The sequence below is a fragment of the Mesoplodon bidens genome, assembly GCF_964165515.1.
Source record: "Mesoplodon bidens genome assembly, chromosome: 2".
Taxonomy (NCBI): Eukaryota; Metazoa; Chordata; class Mammalia; order Artiodactyla; family Ziphiidae; genus Mesoplodon; species Mesoplodon bidens.
In genome coordinates this window covers 16709169-16734716 of record NC_138177.1, presented here as the reverse complement: position 1 = coordinate 16734716, position 25548 = coordinate 16709169, and the positions used below count along the sequence as shown (strand labels likewise).

At 41.9% G+C, this 25548-nt stretch overlaps 1 protein-coding gene across 1 annotated transcript; it reads left to right on the top strand.

Moving 5' to 3' along the window:
* The first annotated feature begins 4014 nt into the window (after positions 1-4014).
* LOC308612106 (Golgi-associated RAB2 interactor protein 4-like) lies at positions 4015-7723 on the top strand. The gene has a single exon (XM_081224371.1). The coding sequence runs from the start codon at positions 4355-4357 to the stop codon at positions 6098-6100; it is 1746 nt and encodes a 581-aa protein (XP_081080497.1). The 5' UTR covers positions 4015-4354; the 3' UTR covers positions 6101-7723.
* The last annotated feature ends 17825 nt before the right edge of the window (positions 7724-25548 follow it).

Below are 25548 nucleotides of genomic sequence, written 5' to 3'. Positions count from 1 at the left end.
TGAATAATATGTCTTTGTATCTTTGTATGTATCTCTGATTTTTTTTTTTTTCCTTTAGGATAGGATACAAGAAGTCATACTGTTGGGCCAAAGGCTGTGCCCTTTTAGAAATTCATATTGCACACTTGCTTTTCAGATAAGTCATATCAAAGTACACTCTTACTGGCAGTGTATGAAGGTACATGTCTCATTGAACCTTCCTTAACATTTAATAATATTATCAGATTTTACTTTTTTTTTTTTTTGAGGTACGTGGGCCTCCCACTGTTGTGGCCTCTCCCGTTGCGGAGCATAGGCTCCGGACACGCTGGCCCAGCGGCCATGGCTCACGGGCCCAGCTGCTCCCCGGCATGTGGGATCTTCCCAGACTGGGGCACGAACCCATGTCCCCTGCATCGGCAGGCAGATTCTCAACCACTGCACCACCAGGGAAGCCCCAGATTTTACTATTTTTAATTATAGAAGTGCAGAATAACAGCTCATTTTAAAAGTTTTCACTCATTTTATTACTAGTGAAGCTTTATTTTACCATGTACTTATTTTCCCAAATTGTTTTGCAGAATAAGGATTTTTTCAAAAAAATATACATGCCTAGTATAAGAAACCCAGTTACAAAGGTAAAAATAATTATTGCTAAAAAATGTCTCACCACTCAGATATAATAATCAGATTATATTAAGTGATCATCATTCCAGACAACCCAACGCAAGTATACATTTCTTTAAAAAAAACCATTTTATAGAGTTATGATTAACATATAAAACACTATATATATTCAATGTCTAAACTTGATGGGTAAACACAAGAATCCATCACCACCATCAAGGCCACAGACGTATTCATCATCTCCCAAAGTTTCCTCCTGCCCTTTATGATTAGTGTGTGTGGTGTGGGGTGCTGTGTGTTGTAAGAACACTTAACATAAGATTTACCTCCTTAGATTTTAAACATAGGATAAGCATTGTTAGCTATATAAGCTCTATGCTGTATAGTACATCTCCAGAACCCATTTATTGTGTAACTGAAACTTCATACCCTTTGACCATCACCTCCTTATTTCTCCCTCCCTTTATCCCCTCGTAACCACCAACTTACTCTCTGCTCTTATGAGTTTGATTTATATTCTCTTCTACATCTTAATTGACTAAATATCATTGTCCAAAAGAGTTTATTTGTTTTAAAGTCATAGGCAAGGGTGGCCCCTGAAATTGGAACAATGAGGCAGCAAAAACTTGGGTAACAAACCGCCACCTCTCATTCATAAACGTGACTTCTCTCATTTCCAGGATCCCCTGTTTCCTCTGTGGTTGGTCCTTCTATTCTCATGCTGGAGACCTTGCCTTGAAAGCATGGGATATTCCTAAGCATGTACATTAAGCATGTAATTTACTAGGTCTAAAGCATTGTAATGTCACCCTATGAAAACTTGTCCACCTGAAACAGAGTTGTATCATTTCCCTATATCCCATCCTTTCAAAACATGGAGTAGTTCAACATATAGGTTTTTCTCTGTGTTCATATTAATTTATATAATTACAATAATATCTGCCATTTGTATAGAAGTTTAAAATGATTTCACTTCTGTTCTCATTTTTGATTCCTAATATACTATCATTTACATGATATCATTACATACATAATTTACGATGGCTGAATCAATTGTTCAAGGTCCCATAAACCTACCTCTTTTGCCCTAAATTTGATCTTGTGCTACAACACATCAACCTATTTGGATTCGAAGAGTATTTATTTTCCATATAACTTTAAGATGGATTGCAGACTCCTCACAGATTTTGTCTGCTGTGTTAGTTTTATATCGCACATTGGACAGTTTATAAAAATTTATACATAGGGCTTCCCTGGTGGCGCAGTGGTTGAGAGTCCGCCTGTCGATGCAGGGGACACGGGTTCATGCCCCAGTCCGGGAAGATCCCACATGCCGCAGAGCAGCTGGGCCCGTGAGACATGGCCACTGAGCCTGCGCGTCCGGAGACTGTGCTCTGCAATGGGAGAGGCCACAACAGAGAGAGGCCCGCGTACCGCAAAAAAAAAAAAAAAAAAAAAAAAAAAAAAATCAAGTAATCAGCTCAATAGATGCAGGAAAAGCATTTGAAAAAAGATCAATCATCCTTCACGATAAAAATACCCAGAAAACTAAGAATAGAAATGAACTTCTTAAACTTGACAAAGGGCAATTCTGAAATAAAACTACAGCTAACAACACACTTTATGGTGAAAGATTGAATGATTTCCCCTGAGAGAGGGAACAATGAAAAGAAAACTACTCTTAACCCATCTATTAAATGAGCAGGAGTGTGTGTGTGTGTGTGTGTGTGTGTGTATGATTGTCATAAAATTCACCACTGTAATTTTAGAGTGTTCAATTCAGTGGCATTCAGTACATTCACAATACTGTGTAAGCATCACCACTATCTAGTTCCAGAATTTTTCATCACCACAAAAGGAAATCCTGTACTCCCCATTCTCTGCCCCCTCCAGCCCTAGGCAACCACTAATCTAATATCTGTCTCTATGGATTTGCCTCTTCTGGGTATTTCCTATAAATAGAATCATACAATATGTGGCTCCTTTCACTGAGTCTAATGTTTTCAAAGTTCATCCACATTGTCACATACATCAGTACTTCATTCCTTTTTAGGGCTGAATAATATTCCACTGTATGGAGAGACCACATTTTGCTTATCCAGGCATCTGTTGAGGAACAGGTGTGTGCATTTTAACAGAAAGATAGCCTTTACCCTCAAGGAATGAATCTCTATGGTGGGATTTCAAGCATAACATCAAACTGGAGAAAAGAGAGTTGGGAGCAAGGGCCTTTCTAAGGACTTTCAAGTCACAATTTAGAAATCACTTATGCTGTGACTAGCTCTGTGGGAGTGACAATGAGGAAGGATGTCTAATGGTACATGCTCCCCACAGGTGTCAAGACTTCCAATCCACTTCCGCCTGGTAGGGAGGTTACTACAGGACAGCATCTGGAAGGCTCTTGGAATCAGAGCTTACATCTCAGGCTACTCACCCCCATTTCACTGGGGGAGGACATGTCATAAGAATAACTAGGTTTCCACACACAGGCTGTTTGCACAAGCATAAAGGAAGGGAGGATCTGAGTGATCCCCTGGATAATTTAATCCCCACATAAGCCGAATTGCTGTCTTGGGTTCTCTCCGTAACATATATACACACATTAAAATTAATTATGCAACTTCTCATAATGCACAAAATAGGTCTTCTTAAAGGTAGTTAAATCAGTCCAGTTTGAAAACATTTGCCTGGGCCAAGCTTTCTTTGTGAGGCTAAGAACTGTAGTGGTTCAGAACAAAGGCTTTAAAATCAGGTAGACCTACATTCAAATAGTGCCTCTGGTACCATTAGCTCTGGGAATTTAAACAGGAGTTACAACCATAATTTCTTAACCTATAAGCTGGGAACAATAGTTAACAGTACAAAACTCAGTGGATTCTTACCACCATATGTGAAAAATGCAGCATGGTGCCTAGGAGAAGCAAATTTTAATGTTTTTATTAAAAATCACCATCGTCCACGTTTACCGAGATTTTATGAAAGGACACACTAAGGATCGCCACTGCCAACTCTGCCTTATTCAATACAATTAAACCATGAGCTGAAATGGTTCCAATTGATCCCGTCGTCTTACATTCCTATAGATTCCATCCAGTAGCTGAATTTGCGGGAGGCAAAGAAAAAGGACCCACACAAAACTTTCCCAGTTGAAGACATTTTTATTTTGGTAACGCACCTGAGTACCTGGCAGGATGGGCCTGTCCTCCGCGGGGGCAATGGGGTGTTTGGGAGAGGATGGGGGCCCTGCCCTGAGGGGGCAGCTGGGGGATGAGGCAAAGGGCTTTGTGACCGTGATAGGTCACAAAGGGCTTTGTGACCGTGATAGGTCACAAAGGGCATCAGAGGATAAATAGGCTGTGCCAGGGGGTTAGGCTGAGAAAGTGGTTACTTCTCTCACTAGGACGGAAGTTCACCACAGCCTCTTGGGGAGATAAAAACCCAGAAGCAGAAGTGAGGTGAGGCGGAGGGCAGCCTACCATAGCTCTCGACACACTTGAAGAGATTCAGCCTGGGCTCCAGGCGCCCTGCAGCGTCCCCGCTGGGATCATCTGTGCCCCTACCCACACCCCTGCCTGTGGGAGACCCTGAGGCAAACGTGGGGGCCTGTGGGGCGGGCTTGGAAGACCTGCCGTAGGGACGCCTGTGTGACGCAGGAGCATCGCAGCTCGCTCTTCCGCCAGTGAGGCCGAGGGAGGGAGGAGCCAGGGACCCGCCTTCACCGCGCTGCCTGTCGGGATCAAAGACAGCCATGAGTGGGGACTCTCTGCTCCCGTATCACACGGCCCGGAGCAGCACCTGGGTGGACCTGTTCCACACCACCACGGGGAAGCTACAGCAGCAACTGCACAAGGGCGAATACGACATATTCAAGTACGCAGCAGTATTCGAGAGCGACTTTATCCAGGTCACGAAGAGGGGAGACGCGATTGACGTGCACAACTGGGGCGGCATGGTGACCATGGGCATCACATCCAGCAGCCCCGTCCTCCCACTCCCAGACATCATGCTGCTGGCCCGACGGGCCACCGGCTGTGAAAAGCACGCCGAGCGCAGCCAGGCCACCAAGGGGAAGAGCCACAAGGCTGCAAAGACCTTAGAGCTCACCAGGCTCCTTCCCTTGGACTTCGTGAGGATCTCCACTCACAATCGTGAGAAACAACAGCTGCGCGTGAAGCTTGCCACTGGCCGCTGCTTCTACCTGCAGCTGTGTCCCCCTCTGGACGCGCGGGAAGACCTCTTCGCCGAGTGGGAGCAGCTCATTGACCTCCTGCGACCACCAGTGGACAGTGAAAGCCACACCTATGCCGTTCCCGTCTGGGACATGACCTGCATGCCTGTGTTCGAGGAGGAGCAGGACGGGAGGAGCCCGGCTGTGGAGGATTTCCAAGGAAAGGGGGATCGGGACCAGGTGAGCGTCAGCAGCTTCCACACGTGCCCTGAGGTGGCCGGGGCCACGCCTGCAGCTTCTGCTGGGGGGCACGGAATCCAACTGGTCTCCCACAAGCCCGATACCATGCCCGATGTGGCCACCGCGAAAGCAAAGCCTACTACACGGCTTGACAAAGCGTCAGCATCGCAGTCAACGACAAAGGTGGAGACAGCACGGGTGGCAGGAGGCACCGCAGCGGGTGCTTTGAGCACGGCAGTGATCAAGTCTCCTGCCGCTGAAGAGCGGAGCACGGCCATAGCAGCCACAGCCAGCGACGGGCCCGGAGGAAGCGAAACCACCATAGCCACTGGGGACACTGCCAGAACATCCCTGAGGAGCGGGAAAACGGCCTTGGCAGGTGCTGAGAACAATTCACAGTATGCTTCCAGCACGTCCACCAGCCTCTCCGCAGGGGCCGGCATGACTGTGGTCGGAGCAGAACCTACCAGCAAGACTGTCAAAGGAAGAGCCGACAGGGAGGATGAGGGGACCCTCGTCTCAAGCTTGCCACAGGAAGGCAAAGTGAGCGAACAGGATGGCAGCTCACAGAGAGTGTCCCAGGCCCGCAAGGGAAGAAGGGAGAGGAGGGAGCACTGGGGAGAGGACAGAGCTCTTACGAGCCCCTCGCTCTGCAGTTCCGTGGAAAGCCACCAGGAGGCAGCGGGGAGCAAGACCATCCCCAAAGCAGCTGGCCCGTGCTCAGGCGGCCGCAGAGCCACTAGAGATGACCAAAAGGCCAAAGGCCACGGCAGCCCGGGGGGCAGCGAGCAGGGCACTGCTCCCAAAGGCATCAACCGTGCTCCCATCACCAGTGAGTCCAAGATCTCGCACAAATCGGGCAGGAGCATATCTCCAGCGCGTTCAGGTCCCACCAGCAAGAGACTCAGCAGGATCAGCACTTTCTTCAGGAACATGAGAGCCAGACTTACCAAAAAGACAGTGGCCTCATCACGAAATAAACATGGGAGCATCCTGGCGAAGCCAGTGCAAGGGACCCGAATGGAGGCCATCCCAGAGACAGCAGAGAGTGGCCAGGGGCTGGATATCGCTGGTGTGACATCTTAGACCATGGAGCCAGTGACCGTTGAAGCCCATCAATAGGACCTAGAGCTGGGAGCTGCAAAGGGGACCAGGGCTCTGGGAAATACCCCTGGAGAGCCCATTTCAGCTTCCTTACTGCAATTTAAATAAAAAACCATACAATCTGAGAATGCATGCAGTGTTTTGTCTGAATTTCTAGGTCCCGAAGCCCAGCCGTAGCCTCACAGTGGATTCTGTGATGTCAGCTGTGCCACAGTCTGAGACCCAGTGTCCAGGCAAGGGCAGCCCCACCTCACACACATGCTCAGCGCCAACAGCAGTGTTCCATCTGGCTTCGACTCCTTTCTGGCTTTGCCCCTCAGAGCCATGGCTCAAAGTCAGACTATGGTCTGGGAAGCTCTCTTTCACTATCCCCCTATTCTGTTTTTTTTTTTTTTTTTTGCGGTACACGGGCCACTCACTGTTGTGGCCTCTCCCATCGCGGAGCACAGGCTCCGGACGCGCAGGCCCAGCGGCCATGGCTCACGGGCCCAGCCGCTCCGCGGCATGTGGGATCTTCCAGGACCGGGGCACGAACTCATGTTCCCTGCATCGGCAGGTGGACTCTCAACCACTGCACCGCCAGGGAATCCCCCCCTATTCTTTGTATAAACGTTTATTCCCCCGGAAGGTCTGTAAACAGAGCCAGAACAGGACTCATGTCCCCTCGGGCTATTCAGTGGACAGAAATAAGGGTGGCAGTATTAGCTAGCAGTCAGAACAGCAAGCACTCTCATCTAGACTTAGCCGTTCCCTGCCCAGGTATATACCCTGGAGAAACACACATGTTCTAAGAAACAACTCTGAGAATGTTTAGGGCAAAAATAACTTAACAGCAAAACACGGGAAACAGCCCAAATTTCTATCAGCAGAATTAATACAGCAGGATATGAAGAGACTGGAATACTCAATAGTGAAAAATAAATGAGCTACACACATTAGCATAGATCAACTTCTCATGATTTTTAAAAACATCCAAAGAATGGGATACAGTTCCACTCATGGAACCATTCTGAAACAAGCTCAAACAGTGGATTGCATAGGGTACATGTTTAAAAAATAAGGGTAGCTAAAAATGAGGGAAGAGTAAACACAAACTTGAGGACAGTTTTCTCTAGGGTGGAAAGGCTAGGTCAAGGAGGTTGACACAAGGCTGTTAGTGCTGCTGGGAATTGTTCTGTCTCTTAAGCAAGATGGTAGGTACACAGGTGTTGTATTTTTCACATTTTACTAACTCTGAAATCAGGATGGTCCTACGATCACCGTGGCAGTTGTGAGGAAGTTATTGCCAATGCCTTTCTCTTTTCATCACTTGTATTTATGCACAAAAATGATGTCAGAAAGGCTTGGCATCTTTAAACTACATTGATTTAAGGTAAAGTACAAGAACACTTGTTTGGTTATTAGGAAAAGAAGGAACGATATGCCTATTTTACAGATGAGAACACTGAGGCTCAGAGAAGGTAACCTGCTCCAGTCGCACAATGGGATCTTTGCAGAACAGTGATCCACCAGCCCACTTCTTTATGCAAAGCCCTGTCTGTAGTATGTGAAGGAAGCAAGCAAACAAGCCTGAGATAGGACCAGCACAAGAACCCGAGGCACCAGCATTCTTACCATCATGTTCCAAAACTACAGAGATGAGCATCCATTTTTACTAGATTGAGGGGAGGGAGGGGTGGGGGCTGGGAGCCGGCTTTCGAACTTCAGTGAGCTCACAGCTCTTAGCTGGCCTTATCTCGAGAGCATCCATTCCACCCTTGAGCTGTGTCTGGCTCCCAGGCTTCTACCTCTAGCCTCTGGCATGACCCGGGCTGCAGCCAGAAACAGGCTCCCACCTGAAATTCCAGCGTTCACTCCTGGAACGTCCAGCATCCAGTCCTCCTCCAGACACTAATTAAACTTTTGAATGCCCTGCTCAGAAGGGTTTCTCCACACCAAATCTGCAGGAACTTTTTTCTTCTGGGGCTCCAAAACCAAATCCTTAAAGCTCACATGAGGGAGAGTATTTGTTAGGTCAGAGCATCCTTGTTGATTGGACCTTCAGTTTGTGACTTCCACAGACCTCATCACGGGAGGGTGGGGAGAGGTCTCTTCTGTTGGTGGACGGAATGATGGGCACTTGGTGGGGAGCACTGATGAGAAATGGAGACAGCCCAGGACCTACACATATGCACTCTTTCCCCTGGCCAAACAAGGTTCCTGACCCCAGAATTAACCCAGAGTTTCCGAGAAGACTAGGAGCTGCAGGGAGACACAATTAACGGTTTACTCTCCACCAGCTTTTCCTTGGACCCAAGGAGGAGAAATTACAAAAAGATCACATCACACTCCTTTGATCTTATGATTTCCACACAGGCAAGTGCAGGGAAACACTAGTCTGAAGGAAGAAAATGCATTAAAAACACGTGCATAGGGACTTCCCTGGTGGCGCAGTGGTTAAGAATCCACCTGCCGACTCAGGGGACCCGGGTTCTGAGCCCTGGTCCAGGAAGATCCCACATGCCACGGAGCAACTAAGCCCGTGCGCCACAACTACTGAGCCTGTGCTCTAGAGCCCGCGAGCCACAACTACCGAAGCCCGCACGCCTAGAGCCCGTGCTCCCCAACAAGAGAAGCCAAAAATAAATAATAAAATAAATTTACAGGGAAAAAAAAAAAAAAAACACGTGCATAGCCCCTAGCTGTTTATAAAGTTCTTGAATATGTGTGCCCCCTTCCGATTCTCACGTCTTTCCATTTTGCAGATAAGCAAACGGAAGTTCAGAGCATTTAAAGGACTTGCTCAAGGTGGGAGGTGATGGTGCAGAGAGGGAGCTACCTCAGTGCAACAACTTTCAGACAGTGTGCCACCCCGGTCCCGCACAGAGGTGCACAGATGGTGGAGGAGACAGGCCAGCACGAGTAATGATCACAACTCTGAGGGACAAATACAATGAGAGACGTGAGTTTGGGGACTGGATCTATTCAGAGGAGGGTTTCTGGGGCATGGGAAGGAGTTATGATTTAGCGAAGTCTTCACAGGGGAATTGGCACTTTTAAGGATTAATAGGGCTCAGGCAGGTGAAGTAAGTATGAGGAGCAAGGGTAAAGGTGGGGGAGGGGTGGGAGATGATCAGGCCACAGGAAAGAGCGTGTGCAAAGTACAAAGGCTTGACATACCACACTGTGTTGAGCAACTACAAGTATTTCAGTACTACTGTTTGGAGGGCAAGAGAGGAGGGACGTGAGGCTGGAGAATCAGGCACCTGGGTCTTGGGGAGCTTTGGGTAGTATTTGAGTGTCTGGGACTTGGGGAACCACTGAAGGCCAGCATCTGATGGGAGTAAGATCTCTCTGGCTCCAGGGTGAAGAGTTGATGGGCAGGTGGCTGTCTGCAGACACGGGGACCTCCAGGAAGCCACTGCATTAATCCTGGCTGTTCGGGGAGCCCCGAACCTTGGTGGCACTGCGGAGACAGAAGGGGGCGGAGTTGGGAGGTGTTGAAGAGATGGAACAGGACAATTTTCCAGCCCACATACTGAAAGACGGGGAGCTTATGGTGTAGGTCTGGCCCTCATCTAAAGGAAGTGGAACTGACAAAAGTGGATGTGACTTGCCCCTGTGGCGGCTATTGGTCAGTAGAGTGGGTGGCCAGAAGAGAGGCTCATGGGAAAGCAAGGAGTAATGTGTTAAGATAGAAAACAACAGCTGCTAGACAGCTAAGGGTACAACATCAGGATAAGGCAGCCAAGGCGGGCAGTGGGGCTTCAGCACTTGGAGAGGGCCAGAGCCCCTGAGCAGTTCCTTGTCTATCTGGGCAGTACTTCCCACAGAGCCCTCCTCCCCTGGGCAAACGTTCTCCCCCAGAGAGCCCCTTGTGGCCACATGCTGAGACTGCAGGTTGGCGTTTGAATGAGGGGAGTGAGCACTGAGGCTGAGTCACCGTGACCCTTTCCCTCTGTCACACCACAATTAGTCTAATGCCAACCCCAAAGGTGTGAGCTAGGGTAGGTGAGGGGGTCTGGGCAATGAGGATGTGTCTCATCCAGGCGGCATGGCTCCAGGCCCCTGGCAGTGGAGTGCCAGAGTTTGAAATGGCTGAAAGGTCCCTGAGAGGCTGGGGATCTGGACCCAAGGGGACAATGAGTGACCACCAAGAACAGGGGTGGAGTTAGTGCCAGGGTCCCTCTGCAGCATGGAAGTCATTTGAGAAATAACTGTTGAGCACCTACTGTGGGCAAGATAGGAAATCAGGGACCATGAGGATGTTCACATACACACACACACACACACACACACTTGTAACACAAATCACAGTGTGGTAGTGGCCTCAGTGTATAGAAAGAGGCTGCACAGAGAAGTGGAGGGCTTAGCACAGGGATGGCAGGCTGAATGCTCTGGCAGAGGGAATGGTGTGATGGAGAGAGAGCAGGGCTTGGGAGATGTTCACAGGCGACAGACATGTGCAGTGTGCCCAGGGTGTAACGTGCTCGGGAGACAGAGTGGGGCATTCGGTGGGAAATGAGGCGAGAAATAGAAGTAAGGCCACAGCATAGAGGAGGGACCCAGAATCCTGCACAACTTCCCTGAAGCCCATGATCTTCATTACTGCAAATGGGCCCTGTAACCCAGCATGAGGGGTATGCAGAACTGGTTTCTCCAAGAGCAGAGGGGCAAGGGAAGCCTAGACGCTTCCTCTTTGCCAGTTCAGAGAACGTGAAATGGATAATGGAGGCCCATGGCTTCCCACACTCTCTCTAAGAGGACATTATCCCACAGGTGTGCTGAGGTTAATACCCCTCATCCTGGGAGCACCTGGAGGACCAGGCCACTTGGCTTTGGCTGCCAGGAGCCCCATCTGGTACCCCAGTGTGTGCCATTCCAATGTTGTCATTTTCTGCACGTGCCACGGCCTGTGAAAGGTTGGGAAACATCTTTCTAGATATGCACATGCATGTACATGATACAGTGTGCAGGTGAACTGTGACTTCAGCAGCAAGGAGCTGCTGAGAAGTACCTTCCCTGGAGAGCTAGCCTGCTCCCCACAGCTTCAGCTGATGCTCACGTCGCCCCTCTTTTCTTTTCCGTCTGACACTTTCACAGTCCCAGGACCCTGCCATAATGCAATATACACTTGTTCAAGGGAAAAACAAGAACAAATATATTGCTTTTCATAAAACTAAATTAGTTTTTTAAAGAGCTATCCTTGGCTTTGAGATCATGTCCTGACTCCTTGTTTCTTAACATTTTATTCTGAAGTGCAGCTGACCCTTAAGCAACACGAGTTTGAACTGCTCGGGTCCACTTAAGCTTGGATTTTTTTTTTACTAAATACATACTACAGTACTACACATTCCATGGTTGGTTTCACCCGCAGATGTGGAACCGCGGATTCAGAGGGCCAACGGTAAAGTTATATATGGATTTTCACCTGGGGGCAGGGAGGTTCCTAACCCCTATGTTGTTCAATGGTCAATTTATAACGTTCATGCAGGAAAGTTTGCCATCGTAAGCATACCACTCGATGACATTTCACAAGATAAGCAACCCCACGAAATTACCACCTGGCGAAGAATCAGAGCATCACTGCACCTCTGGAAGTGCCCCCTTGCGGTCACTCAAGGGTAACTACTACCCTAGCTTCCAACACCATAGATGAATGGTGTTGGCTTTTCAACTTTATACAGTGGAATCACATAGTATGTACTCTTTGACTCTGGTTTCTTTCCCTTAACATTATATTTATGAGGTTTGTGCATGACTTTCCTGGCGATCGTCCATTTATTTTCACTGCTATACAGTATTCCACTGTGTGATGATACTACAACTTATTCTGTTATTGATTTAAGTTATTATCAGTTTGGGGCTATTAAAAATAGTGCTATTATGAACATTTATATACAGTTCTGTTGGTAAAAATATACATAAACTTCTGTTCGGCATATACATAGGAATGGAATTGAATATATGCATATATTCACCTTCTGATTATACTGCTAAGCTTTTTCCTTCCAAAATGACTGTGGAAACAATAATTCCCACCAGGAATGTATTAAAGTCCTGGTTGTTCCACATCCTTGCCAACATTTGATACTGTTTAGTTCTTTCCTTTTAGCCATTCAGGTGGGATATAGTGACTTTTCTTCCTTTTTCATGATAAAAATATACTGAAAAATATATAATTGGGCTTCCCTTGTGGCACAGTGGTTGAGAGTCCGCCTGCCGATGCAGGGGACACAGGTTCGTGCCCCGGTCCTGGAAGATCTCACATGCTGCGGAGCGGTTGGGCCCATGAGCCATGGCCGCTGAGCCTGCGCGTCCGGAGCCTGTGCTCCGCAACAGGAGGAGCCACAACAGTGAGAGTCCCGCATACCGCAAACCGACTGTACTTTACATGTTTTTACTTAACATCGAAGCTGCTTCAGATTATCTCATATCTCCAGTAATATGAAAAACAAAGTATCATATTCCATTCTGAAATCGCATGGGAGCCAGTTAAAAGAATTTCATCATATTATTTTCACTCAGACTTTCCTATCTTTAGTGAACAACCACATATGTTTTTTTATGTACTACAAACATGCGCATAAATACCATCTTTAGCCATGGTATCTTGATAACAGCTGGTAGGTTTTAGCTCTCGTCAAATTGTTTCAAGTTACATGTTATTTACTGATCGGGAATAGAGTAAAAAAAAAGGAGACTAATATTGAGGACACTGTGAGGAATAAAATCGTAATAATATTAGGTTTAGGATTTTCATATTTTTTGGTCTTCAAGATCTTTTGCCAACGCTAATTAATTAGTTTTCATAGTACCTAGGGAGCTAAATATTATTAACTCAATTTTAAATAAAATTAAAGAATAAAGGTTTAGTGGTTTCCCTCAGGCTACAGAGGGATTAGAATTTCTTTTTTACAAGGAAAATGAAAATGACTGTTTAATAACAATGTTAAATAAGATAGAGGACATGGAAGTGCTTATTTACAACACCAGACGCATAGCAATAAATGTGTGTTGAATTTTTTAATTGTTATACTACAGGAGAAAAAATGTTCAATATATCTTCTTCCCTTAACCTGAAATTTATATGATTTATATGATTTTTACATCTATATATGCTTAGTTACTGATTAGAAGAACTAGAAAAATTCTAGAATGCATGAACTTGTTTATTCTTTTCTCTTTATTTTTTAATTTTCTTTATCTTTTTGGCCACGCAGCATGTGGGATCTTAGTTCCCTGACCAGGGATGGAACTGGTGCCCCCTGCATTGGCAGCGTGGGATCCTAACCACTGCACTGCCAGGGAAGTCCCGTTTTCTCTTTAGAAAGGGTTAGCCTCTTTCTTTGAGACAAGAAGGCATTTATGTTTTTCAACATCTCCATGAAATGAGATTATAGATTATCTTTAGTACCTAATGACACCCATGTTGATAGCAAACAGTGTGGTAAATTTAATCAGGACAATAAATAATTCAGTCCATCATTAATAGGCTTTATAGCTCTCATAATGCCACATATATGTCCTGGTTGGATTTTTTTTTCTTCTTAATCCAATTGGCTGAAATTTGATCTAAATTTATTAAGGATTTTAGCGTCATGGTCAAATATTCTTCATGTCAGATTGTTCTTCCTTATGTCTAACCTACATTCTTTATGATACATTACTTGATTATTAAAATATTGTTGTTTGTTTTGGTCTCTGTTGAGTATGAGCTCAGGATCAGGGCTCAGGGGATCCTGAGTGTTACAGCGAAGAGCTGTCAATCTAACTTCAGAATTCAGGTACTTTTCATTCTTACCCTCCTTGGAGTTTAATAGTGTAGTACTCTCCTGACTCTTTCCTGCCTTCTTTCACAGTAAAGGAATATTGCTTTTGGCTGTGTTACTGTATGAAATAAATGAAAGCATATCCATTCTTTGGATAGTTCCAAACCCAAACTCATCTCCCCTCCTTACATGTTCAAGTATGTTATTTGGTTGACATATTTATACAACTTACAAATTCTCCTTAGGATGCTTGGATCCACTTTTGCATGAACATATGATAACAGCAGAATGCAACTAGATTAATTGACGGTGCAGTTCCAGGGTTTAAGATAGGGTACCGGGATGAACCTGGATCCCTCCCTGGAGCCGTCAGCCAAGTACCAAAACGGAGTCATAAGGAAGTGAGGGAACCAAGCCCAGAGAAGCAGCTCCCTGGGGCCAGGAGGAAAGGAAACTGCAGAGCGGGCCACCCCACAATGGGGCAAAAAGGCGGCAGAGGAGGTGAGGTTGCAGTTACGGCAAGGAGCATAAGCCCTGACTTTCCCCCAAATTTCTCATTGTTATTATTGTTGACATTCTCAGAAAACTCAGAGAGGGACTCCAGTTTGAAAATTTTCTAATATTTAGTAAATAATTCTGGCAAGCTACTTCATCTTTCTGTGCCTCAATTTCCTCAACTGAAAATAATGAACAATAATACCAATCCCATGGTTGTTACGAAGGATAAATGAAGTTAAAACATCTAAGGAGGGCTTCCCTGGTGGCTCAGTGGTTGAGAGTCTGCCTGCCGATGCATGGGACACGGGTTCGTACCCTGGTCCTGGAAGATCCCACATGCCGCGGGGCGGCTGGGCCCGTGAGCCATGGTTGCTGAGCCTGCGCATCCGGAGCCTGTGCTCCACAACGGGAGAGGCCACAGTGGTGAGAGGCCCGCGTACCGCAAAAAAACAAAACAAAACAAAACAAAAAAACCTTTTGATATAATTGCTTTTGTTAGTAATTCATGAAAGTGATAGAAATGTAGTAGTGTTGATATATGGGCTCATATTCCATGTTTGCAATTGTACATATAAGGTATCTCATCATCACAAAACTAGATGTAAAGAATAATGGAGGTTTGCAAATGTGAACATTTGTTTCTTTATTTTACACTTGCAAAGAGAATAGTTAAAGAAATAAAGGAGAAATAAAGTCTCTCTCTCTCTCTCCCACTAATTATAAAAAAATAGATCCTATGGACTTATCTACCATATTGGTTGAATGGAGTCATAGAACCAAATATCCAGATACTTAAGGACACAAACTGTCCACACTCAGTAAGAATATATATTTCTAAATTCTTAGTTAATAATCTGACCATCTTGACAAAATGGTCTATTAAATAATCTGGGTTAAAAAACTGAGGATAGGCGGTTCTAGGTGGGCTCGTGGTGAGTCATAGTGGGAATTTCTCTTGGGTATTGAGGGGTTCGAATCCTGTCCTCAGGGTCTTTTTCCGAGCTGAATTTCCCGAGCTTCCGTTTTGTACTGTGTTTGAGCTTGGGAAGGGGGAGAGGAATGCATGGGCAACTCTCTTCCTTCTTTATAGATAAATTTCGAGGTGAAGGTCACTTCCCTTGTATCTTTAAAGCTGAAACTGGCCCAGACGTAAAGGATAAGAAAGAACAAAGTTGTCTCCTTCAAAATGAGAGTGAAGTTGCTCTGTAGAGAGTTTTATAGGTGTTAGTAATTATTTCCATATTTAGGTTCTATCTGGAAAATGCTTGCTGAGAACCCATTCTTGCTGAGAACCCATGCAACTGGGAAACACTATGGTCAAATTTTCCCTCTCTTAAAAACAGCACATCTTTTGTCTTTTAGTGCAAGCACATGGATATCTTATCCATAAAATCACCAAATTCTGTCAATATTTATTTTTCTTTTAGAATGTGGTGTATCAGTTCTGACATAAAAGACTAATGTTACATAATAGAAACTTATATTAACATGTATATAAAGAAAAATATTCAATGTGAACTATAGTTTTTGCATTTAAAGTATTTCAAGGGTTAAATCAATAGCATGGTGGCTTCAAATCCTTGCTGAAAATATGCCCCTTATTAGGGAAAAAAAAAAAGAAAAAATGCTGGGTGTTCACTTGATTGACAACCTTTCCAAATAGAAGTGTTGCTTTAATTAAGTAATAATGTATGAGTGAGTGTACATTATGACAAATTGGAAGCCTGGTTGATTAGATTGAACATATAAGCTATCAGTATAATTATCATATTTTAATTATTTTTCTCCATTTTTTATAACAGCATTGTCTTCAGCCTCATTTGGTGCTTATTAGATTGATATTCTAAGAGGAATTGTACAACATAAAACATGTCCTTAAACAGGATGAACTTTAGATAAGGGCTTTACTTGTGTCTATAAACATTTATAATGATTGCTGTTATGTTTCTACTGTCTTCTACTATTTCACTTTGTGTAACAATGAAAAAAATTTCAAGATAAAATGGATAAACTTGAGCATATCTGTCTCTGTGAAACGCCACTATGTTTCAATAAAATATTTATTAAGACTGCCTTCAAAATGTAGGGTTTTTTCCTTCCATTGCCTGTTCTGTCTGTAGACAGATCATTTAAATAGATAACTCAGTCCTTTAGGGTGAACACTTTGCTTCTGTTACATTGTGAATAATCACAAATGTTGAATCTGCGAGCCACACAGGAAAGGAATTTTGTATGAGAGGAGGGGAGTGGAAGTGATGGTCTAGCTTCTGCTTCCCAAGGGCTGCTCATGTAAACAATGAGGAAGAAATCCTAAGAAAAAGGCAGGACACCAATTCGTACCCAAGTTTTCAATACAAAACCTGTAAACTGGTTATTCTGATGCTGTGATGTGGAAATTTAGGAAAGACATTAAGCGACTTGAATATTAATATTCATTTCTCATCTCCAAATCAGGATGCTAGCTCGACAGTCCCAGCAATTCATCCATCCTCCTAACATGGAACGGAAGGACTCACCAGGCTCTCGGCTCTCTATTTTTGTCCTCAGGAACCTCAACAAGTTAAAGTAGTCTGAAATACAGGGTTTGGCATGTATGCGAACATACACACCTAGAACTTTATATGGTCTCTATTTCCTCCAGTTTTTTAGGGTGTGAAGAGAGATGCCAGAGCTTTGAGTATACCCCTCCAACTAGGTATGCTTTTACCTCAATAATGTGTGAGCTATAATATTTCCCCATTTATTCATAAACTTTTACTGGTCATAAAAAGTGGACTTTGTTAAGGACATTTGTTTCATGGAAGTAAATGATGCTATGTAATACCATCACTACCTTGCAGTAAGAGTAGTCCAAATCCTTAATCAGTTAGGCAGCATGCTAGGGAATCCAACAGTCTCAAGCAATAAATGGAGAATAGATCACTCTTCAACATGTCCAGAAATCTGTACTGCCAAGCTGTCTTTCTGTTGCACGCAAGCACATTTTGAAAAAAAGATTTGGAAATTATACAGAGAGATTTTTATATATGTTGATCACAGACTAAAATTCTGGCATAGTTTTAGGCAAGTAGGTAACTATGGTATATTATCTAACACCTACAAGTTAGATTAATTATTAGTCATACTCAAGAGGGAATTACACATGATACATAGGTTGCTATGTGAGATTGGTAATATTTTTACAAAAGCATGAATAAATTCACAAATCAGAACATTAGACTGTTAAGGAAAGAGCAGAAATTTAATTCAGCATGAAGGCATATAAAGAATAAAGAATGAACAATAAGAATTATTTATTAAGACTTGATATTATTTTAATGTCTGTTATGGACTGAATATTTGTGTCCCCTCAAAATTCGTATGTTGAAATCCTAACCCCCAATGTGATGGTATTAGCAGGTGGTGTCTTTGGAAGATAATTAGGTCATGAGGGTGGAGCCCTCATGAATGAGATTAGTGCTCTTTTAAGGAGACAAGAGAGAGAAAGCACTCTCTTCTCTCTCTCCTTTCTGCCATGTGAGGATACAAGGAGATGACTACCTGCAAACCAGGAAGAGAGCCTTAACCAGATGCTGTATCTTGGACTTCTTAGCTTCCAGAACTATGAGAAATAAATGTTGCTTAAGCCACCTAGTGTATGATATTCTGTTATTATAGCCTGAACTAAGACAATGCCTTTACTTAAACTTTTGATTTGAGTATGAATAGTATTTTGTATTTTCTATAGATTTACCCAACAAGTAAATTCAGAAAATCACCACAGGTAAGTTAATGTTGTGTATTTATGAGACCTCTTTTAAGGTATGTAATACAGAGACTTCCCTGGTGGTCCAGTGGTAAAGAATCTGCCTTCCAACGCAGGGGATGTGGGTTCAATCCCTGGTCAGGGAACTAAGATCCCACATGCCACGGAACAACTAAGCCCATGTACCACAACTACTGAGCCCGAGCTCCTCAACTAGAGAGGCTGCGTGCCACAAACTACAGAGCCCATGCGCTAATACACATATGAGTTTGCCTATAAGATCAAGATTCACTTAATTGAATGTTCAATAATAAATTAATTGATTAGCTAATGTAAACAAGAGATACTTATTGAATACATAGAATGTGTGAAATACACTAGGTGTTTGGGCTACAAAGATGAGCAGGTTCTCAATGATCTTTCTATTTGTTTACATAGGAAGGCCTTCTTGAAAGGCAAATGGCTTCTCTATTAAATGAATTAACCTCAAATTCCAGTTAACACAACAGCTCTCATTCAAGACAGTTATCTGAGTCTGAAAAGAACTTAGTTTTGCAACTTAAAGGGTGTTAGTTACCCAATATCTTTGAATGTTGTCAAACTGTTTTCTTTTTTTTAATTTTATTTTATTGAAGTATAGTTGATTTACAATGTGTGTTAATTTTTGCTGTACAGCAAAGTGATTCAGTTATACATATATACATGTTATTTTTCATATTCTCTTCTGTTATGGTTTATCACAGGATATTGAATATAGTTCCTGTGCTATACAGGAGGACCTTGTTGTTTATCCATTCTATATATAATAGTTTGAAGCTATTTTCATAATGATGTTATAGGTACACCAGAATTTACTGAAGGAAGTACTGTGTGGTTTGTGGCTTAAATTGTTTCTACACAGACTAGTGCACTGAATAAGAGCTTAGGCTGTGGGTTTTTATTCCAGCTCCAACATATACTTCATCCAAGTTACTTAGCTTCTTTGTATCTCAGTTTTCTAATCTGTCAAATGGGCTTAATAATATTATCTCATCGGATTTTTGAGAAGATTAAATGGGATGATGCTTATAAAGCATTTGTCTGACATATTTTATGAATTTAATAAATGTTTACTAATAAAGCACACCATTTACCCTGGGAGAATCTAAAAAAAATCCTATCCAAAATTCAAATATTGAAGAATTATAAGATTTTTTATATAATCAAACATCACGAATATATATATATATATATATATAGAGAGAGAGAGAGAGAGAGAAGCAAGGAATACCACTTTATTCAGAAATCTGGTAGACTGAGAAGGTGGAAGACTAATACCTCTGATAAACCATCTTATCTGGGTCTGGATGCCAGTTTCTTTTATAGAGTCAGAGAGGGAGAGGCGGTGAGGAAGTAATAAGTAAAAGGGCCATCAGTCTTGCAAAACATCTTCGGGAATGACCAGCCTCAGTGAACGGATGTGTTGGTTTCTTTTTTCTTGCAGCCATTCACAGGTGGGCAGTGTTCCCTGAGGCAGGCCATTACATATGATTATAATAGCAAAATCAACGAAAAACAAAGCTTAAAGTCAAAGAAACAGATCCAACGTGGAGTCCGATTTAGCTCTTGCCTGTGACAATTCCCCACTGTCAATGTCTATTCCACAATCTTGTGGAAAAAGGGGTGACAACGTTCTAACAGCTCCTCAGATGGATCTTTCTGGGAGTGTCCGCCACCGGTGTCAGTGTTCCACATGTTGAGATTTGTCTTTTGTTTCGCTTTGGAAGTGTCTGCTTTATACCTGTAGACTTAAAAATATTCACAACCTAAAGGTTGAGAGTTATCAGGAATTTTGAGGGCTTCAAGCCCAGGAGGCCACATCTCAAGTTAAGGAATTTAGTGTTTCTCTATGTATGGGAAGGTGCAAGAGTCTGGGCTCACTGAAATAATTTCTTCGATGTGCACCTCAGAAACATCACGGATATTAACTTATTTTGAAGATGTTCCATGTTGATAACTCATGTTGTGCAGACACTAAATTGGGATAAACTTGAGGCAGTCCTTTTGGATGGATCTGCTTAAGAGCTGTCCTTGAAACAACTTGAATTTTGAACTATCACAAAATATCATATTGCTCATAGGAGTCAACAGATTTCAAAGCACATACGTATTAACATGCATTGCAATTATTTTTATTATGAGCCAACATGAGTATTTTTTCATCTTATAGATGTAAGCAAATTGTTTTACATTTTGTCCTGAATGAACGCAGACTCGGTCATTCATGTATATGTTCTATCTTTGTTGATTTCACTATTTCTTAATTTTATATTTACATCTAACATGTTACTCCTAGTTGTGTAAAATAGTGGTATTGTACTAAAACAGAAAGGGTTACGTTGTGTAGTTACTTTGTAACTCTAAGGTATAAAAGCAACATTCTAAATTTATAAACAAGTCCAGGGGTCCACAGAAAAATGGATATTGCAACTAACTCCCGGCAAATTTTCATGTTAAGTGACCAGATTCTAGCCTCTTTTTACTATTAAAATGACATTTTAATTTTCTTGACTAAGACATTCTGGTAAGGAGTCTCACATTGTCCTTACACATCTAAAAGGACCTTCTCTTTCCCACCTAGGTTTTCCCACTCAGATTTTCCAGAATTTGGATACAGGTTCTCTTTTCAAGCAATTTCCTATGTCGTCCTATAACATTAGTCTGCTAGTGAAATGAAATGCTGCAGTGACCTTTTTAATTCCCCTGACTTTTTACAATCTTGGAAATTTAGCACAACAGCAGGAGTTTAATCATATTCAGGGATGTAAAAGACAAAATAAGGTACCTTTAAATTCAGAGGGAGATGTGACCTCCAAGGTATCAGAGCCTTCAGAGATTCCCTGGCTGTCCCTGGGGAGAGCTGAAGCTGTGTTCCTTGTGTTTCTCACGATGCATCACTACATTCCGGGCTGACACATCTACCCACCGCTTATACTTGAACATATAAGCTACAAACTCCTGCACGTGCAACTCATTTACCAGAACTATTATATTTGGTATTCATTTTTTTCTTTTCTAACAATGTCTTTTTTGATTTATTCAGAATAGTATTCATTCAAAGATTTCGACCTCTGGTGATTTAATTTTTTTCTACCAGTTTTACTGAGATATAACTGACATACAGCACTGTGTAAGTTTAAGGTGTACAGTGTAATGATTTGACTTACGTACATCATGAAATGATGACCACCGTAAGTTTAGTGAACATCCATCACCTCATGTACAGACAAAATTAAACAAATATAAAAAAATATTTTCCTTGTCATGAGAACTCTTAGAATTTACCCTCTTAACAACTTTCATAAAAAATGTATCATAGTGTTAATTTCATTTATTATGTTGTACATTACATCACTAGTACTAATTTATCTTACAACTGGAAGTTTGTACCTTTTAACTACCTTCACCCAATTCTCACTCCCTCCACCCCCTGCCTCTGGTAACCACAAATCTGATCTCTTTGATTTTATTTTGAAAATGTATTCTATTACATTGGATATTTAAAGTCTTTGCAATACCGGAGACTATTAGATACAGGATGCATAATGCCAAATACTCATTTGTTTGCATGAGTACCTCACAACTGGTGGACTGATTCTTTAAATCAAACTGAATGGTTACTCTGATTCCCTGTGGGCTTAGCAGTGCCCAGTCATTTAACTAAGTGTCATTATATGTGTTTTTAGTTTTAGGTCTCAAATGTTGTGCAGTTCAGTTGATGGATGAGATGGCCTAAAGAAAAGTAAGAAAGAAAAAAAGAACAATGTAGCCCAAAGTGACAGAGCAGATCAGCTCTCTTAAATTCCCTGTCCATACAGCCATTGTGATCAAGGTGATTGATGAAGAATCCTATCAGCTCTGAGCTGTTTACATGTCAAACTGATAGGGAAAAGCAGTGCTCACCATGTTCTTGCAGTTTTGAGAGGTCAACAGTTAACACATCTCTACAACTAGAGACAGGCTTCTGTTCTTTAGATGCAGGCAAGAGGTTATCAATTTACATTAGCCATGAAGATTTGCTTTATAGGTAGTCACCTTTAAAAGGCAAATTACTGAATGTTTCATCTCCCAAAACTACTTCTTCTAAATCTTCAACTGAGCCCTGCTGATAAGCCTAAGTGTGTTAGTGCAACTGAGAAATTATGATACTCATTTTTTTTTAAGCTAGCAAACACTTCTTACTGAGTGTATTTTGTGGATTATCCTGATTGCAGTGGGAGAAAGAAGCCCTGCTGCTTTTCAACCTCATAGCTTTTCTTCCCAAGAGAATGTGTGTCTCCCAACAGCCTACGTGGTCATAATTAGCCCCTCAAACATGAGTCCCCATGAAAACTGAAACCAAAGAGTAATGAGAAGGAGAGATGAGTGAACTATATATGATTTATTTGGGGGCTTGACCTTAGTGAGCTCCAGGCATCTGGATGCTTGGAGGAAATGTTTCTATTTCTCTTTATACTCTAAAGCAAATTTTCTGGTAACTCATTAATTAATTTAAACATAAGATATGTTAACATTAACCAAAATCTAGTATAGCTGTAAGAGTATATATTTAGTGAATTTATTATCATCTTAATCTTTGACAAATATTTAAACTCTAAAATATCATATATTCCTGATCATTGATCTGAAGATTCTTGGCAAGGGAGTTCTTTTTCTTTATTTAAAATTGCTTGTCTCTTGGTTGAGTTGGAAGTACTGGAAAAAAAAAAAAAGATGTCATTGCTGTGATCTGAGACTAGGAAACTTCAGGCTCCATAAATTTGTTTTATTTGATTTAGATTAGGCAGTAGATAATGTAGCTGGACACAGTTGACATGAAATTATTTTTCATTTAAAGAACTATTTAAAGAAGAAAAAGCTCATTAAAGAAAATTTAGTGGGAAAAGTAGAAACAGGATATACAAATACACAAATAGCTCTATCACAAAAAGTAAACAGGCAATATATTACTAGCATTTTAGTATTGCTATTTGGTCTTTTTGAATATGCCAAGATTTAAACATATATAGTTGGATCATTTTTATATGTACCTTTTAAAAATCCTGTAACTTAACCTAACATTAGGTAACAAGACATATCTACGTGATTAGATAATCTTCATAAACTGAATAACAATATATTCTTATAAATTCTGTTTACAGACACTGCTAAGTGATCTACCGAATATCCTTTTCCCCCACTGGATCCTTGCAAGAAAAGCCCCAATCTGTTCAAGTGATTATGCCTCTCCTACATGATTTAGGGAAGAGGGATCCTTTTTCCTGAAATATTTTGGATTGGGTTCCAATCAATCATAGTGGTCTTATAACTCTTTCCATTGAATGGGTACAGGGTGCCATGTGACCCAGTTACGTCCAGTGACGTATAAGTGGAGGTCTACTATTTTGCTTATAGCTGCATTTCAAGCACTTAGACTATTGGCAGGCATTTATCAAGTGTTGAATAAATAATTATTGAATGAATGGATTTTAAATGCTAAAGAGTTTTTCATTCAAAATAAGAATTCATTAGAACAGAGTGTTTTTTCCAGGCCATAACTGTGTCAGGATGTGTTGCACGGAACTGCTGCAGCCATCTTGTTACCAGTGTAAGGGTGAAGCCTACCCACAGGTGAGGCTGACTCAAGAGACTCAAAGAAGCAGAGCCCAAGCCGTCATGGAAGATCACTGACTTCTGGATTTCTTGAGATAATAAATTTCTTTCTTGCTTTCATCAAGTTAAGCTGAGGATTTCTATCATTCATTGATGAAGTAATCTTAACTGATATATGCTGGTTTATGCCAAGAGTTACCGTATTTGTTGAGTAATACATATAAAAGACTTTATAAGGCCTCCATTTGGCTACCTACCATTACAGGGCATAATAATAAAATCTCTTGATATATTTAGTAGAAAGGTGGATAGTGTTTTTTAAAGAAATTATACTAATGTGATACATATTTTATAAAATTCAATAACATTTAACAAATCATGATAAAGCATAATTTTAGGTACTACCAAAGAACAAATATCAACGGCTGGGAGACCCTTCCAGAGGACCAAAGATTTCTGAATCTCAGCCTTCACTGCTTTTAAAGCTGTGCATAGAACAAGATTATTCTTCATTACCTTAATTTCAGCACCAAGTTTCTGACAGCCATTGTAGTTATCTATTGCTACGTAACAAATGACTCCCAAATTTATGACACAATGACATTCATTTTATTATTCCTCATGATTTCTGTGGGCCAGGAATTTGGGAAGGGTTGAGCTGGCTGATTCTGGCTGTGGGACTCTGATTGCAGTCAGATGGTGGCTGGAGCTGGAACAGTGGCAGGGGTGGGGCTGGCAGCAGTCAGCTGGGGGATCTCTTCACATGGTCCAATGGCCTCTTCATGTGACCTCTGCTCGTGGGCAGTTTGCGCTTCCTCACAACATGGCAGCCTCAGGGTAATCAGGCTGCTCACAAAGCCTGAAGTTTTCTAGAGAGAAGCAAACCAAATGGGAGTTACATTGCCTTTTATGATCTTGCCCAGAAGTCACACAGCTTAATTTTTGCTTCATTTTATTTTATTTGTGCAAGAGAGACACAAGCCTTCCCAGAATCAAGGGGAAGAGAATTATACTCCATCTCTTGATGGGGGAGTGACAAGATTCTAGAATAGCATATGGGTCGAGAGAGATTTTGGTGGCCATCTTTGGAAAACACAACCTTCAATAACCATTAAAGATGTTTCTGTGTGGCTTTTTTTTTCTTCTTCTTTCTTTTGTGTTAATTTTGCTGTCTAAAATCTGTGGAATGACCAAAGCTGTAAGTTCCTTGGAGTTAAGGAACTCATTCTTTCTTTCCATGCAATTCCAGGACCACTTGGATTCCATATCAAGGATCAAACTAAGTTCAGAAAGTGAGAGAATGGAAGAGAATAATGGTGTAAAAAAGAGCATGAGTTTGTGTCAAGAGAATATGAAGAGAGTGGTGTGTTTCAGTATGAGTTATAAGAAGTGGCAGGTGCTTTGAAAATAAAAATATTAAGATTGAAGGTAAGCAACAAACTTGGGGGAAAATGTTTTAAAAGCAAACCCTTGTAAGAGCAGTTAATTTTCACCCTGCAAACTGATTAAATCTAGTTATAAGTATATATCATAACATCTAAGCATCTCCATTCAAGTTTTTTTGATCAACAACTTTGTGTGATACAGCTGATGACATGCATTATTTAGTTTAAGAAGCTACTCATTTGCTTAGTGATCTAAATGTTTATTTAAAAAGCCTTTTGCAATAGGAAATTAAAAGTGCATATTAGAAATAAGCAAGTTTTAGAAACATAGAAGATTTCTTTATGAGAATCACACATTATTTTATTAGGAAAAATATGAAACTGTATTTGGAAAGCCAATTTAATTTTTCAAGAGACAAA

Bases quoted from the DNA above. Each gene is read 5' to 3' on its own strand.
- LOC308612106 (XM_081224371.1), top strand. From the start codon at position 4,355: ATGAGTGGGGACTCTCTGCTCCCGTATCACACGGCCCGGAGCAGCACC.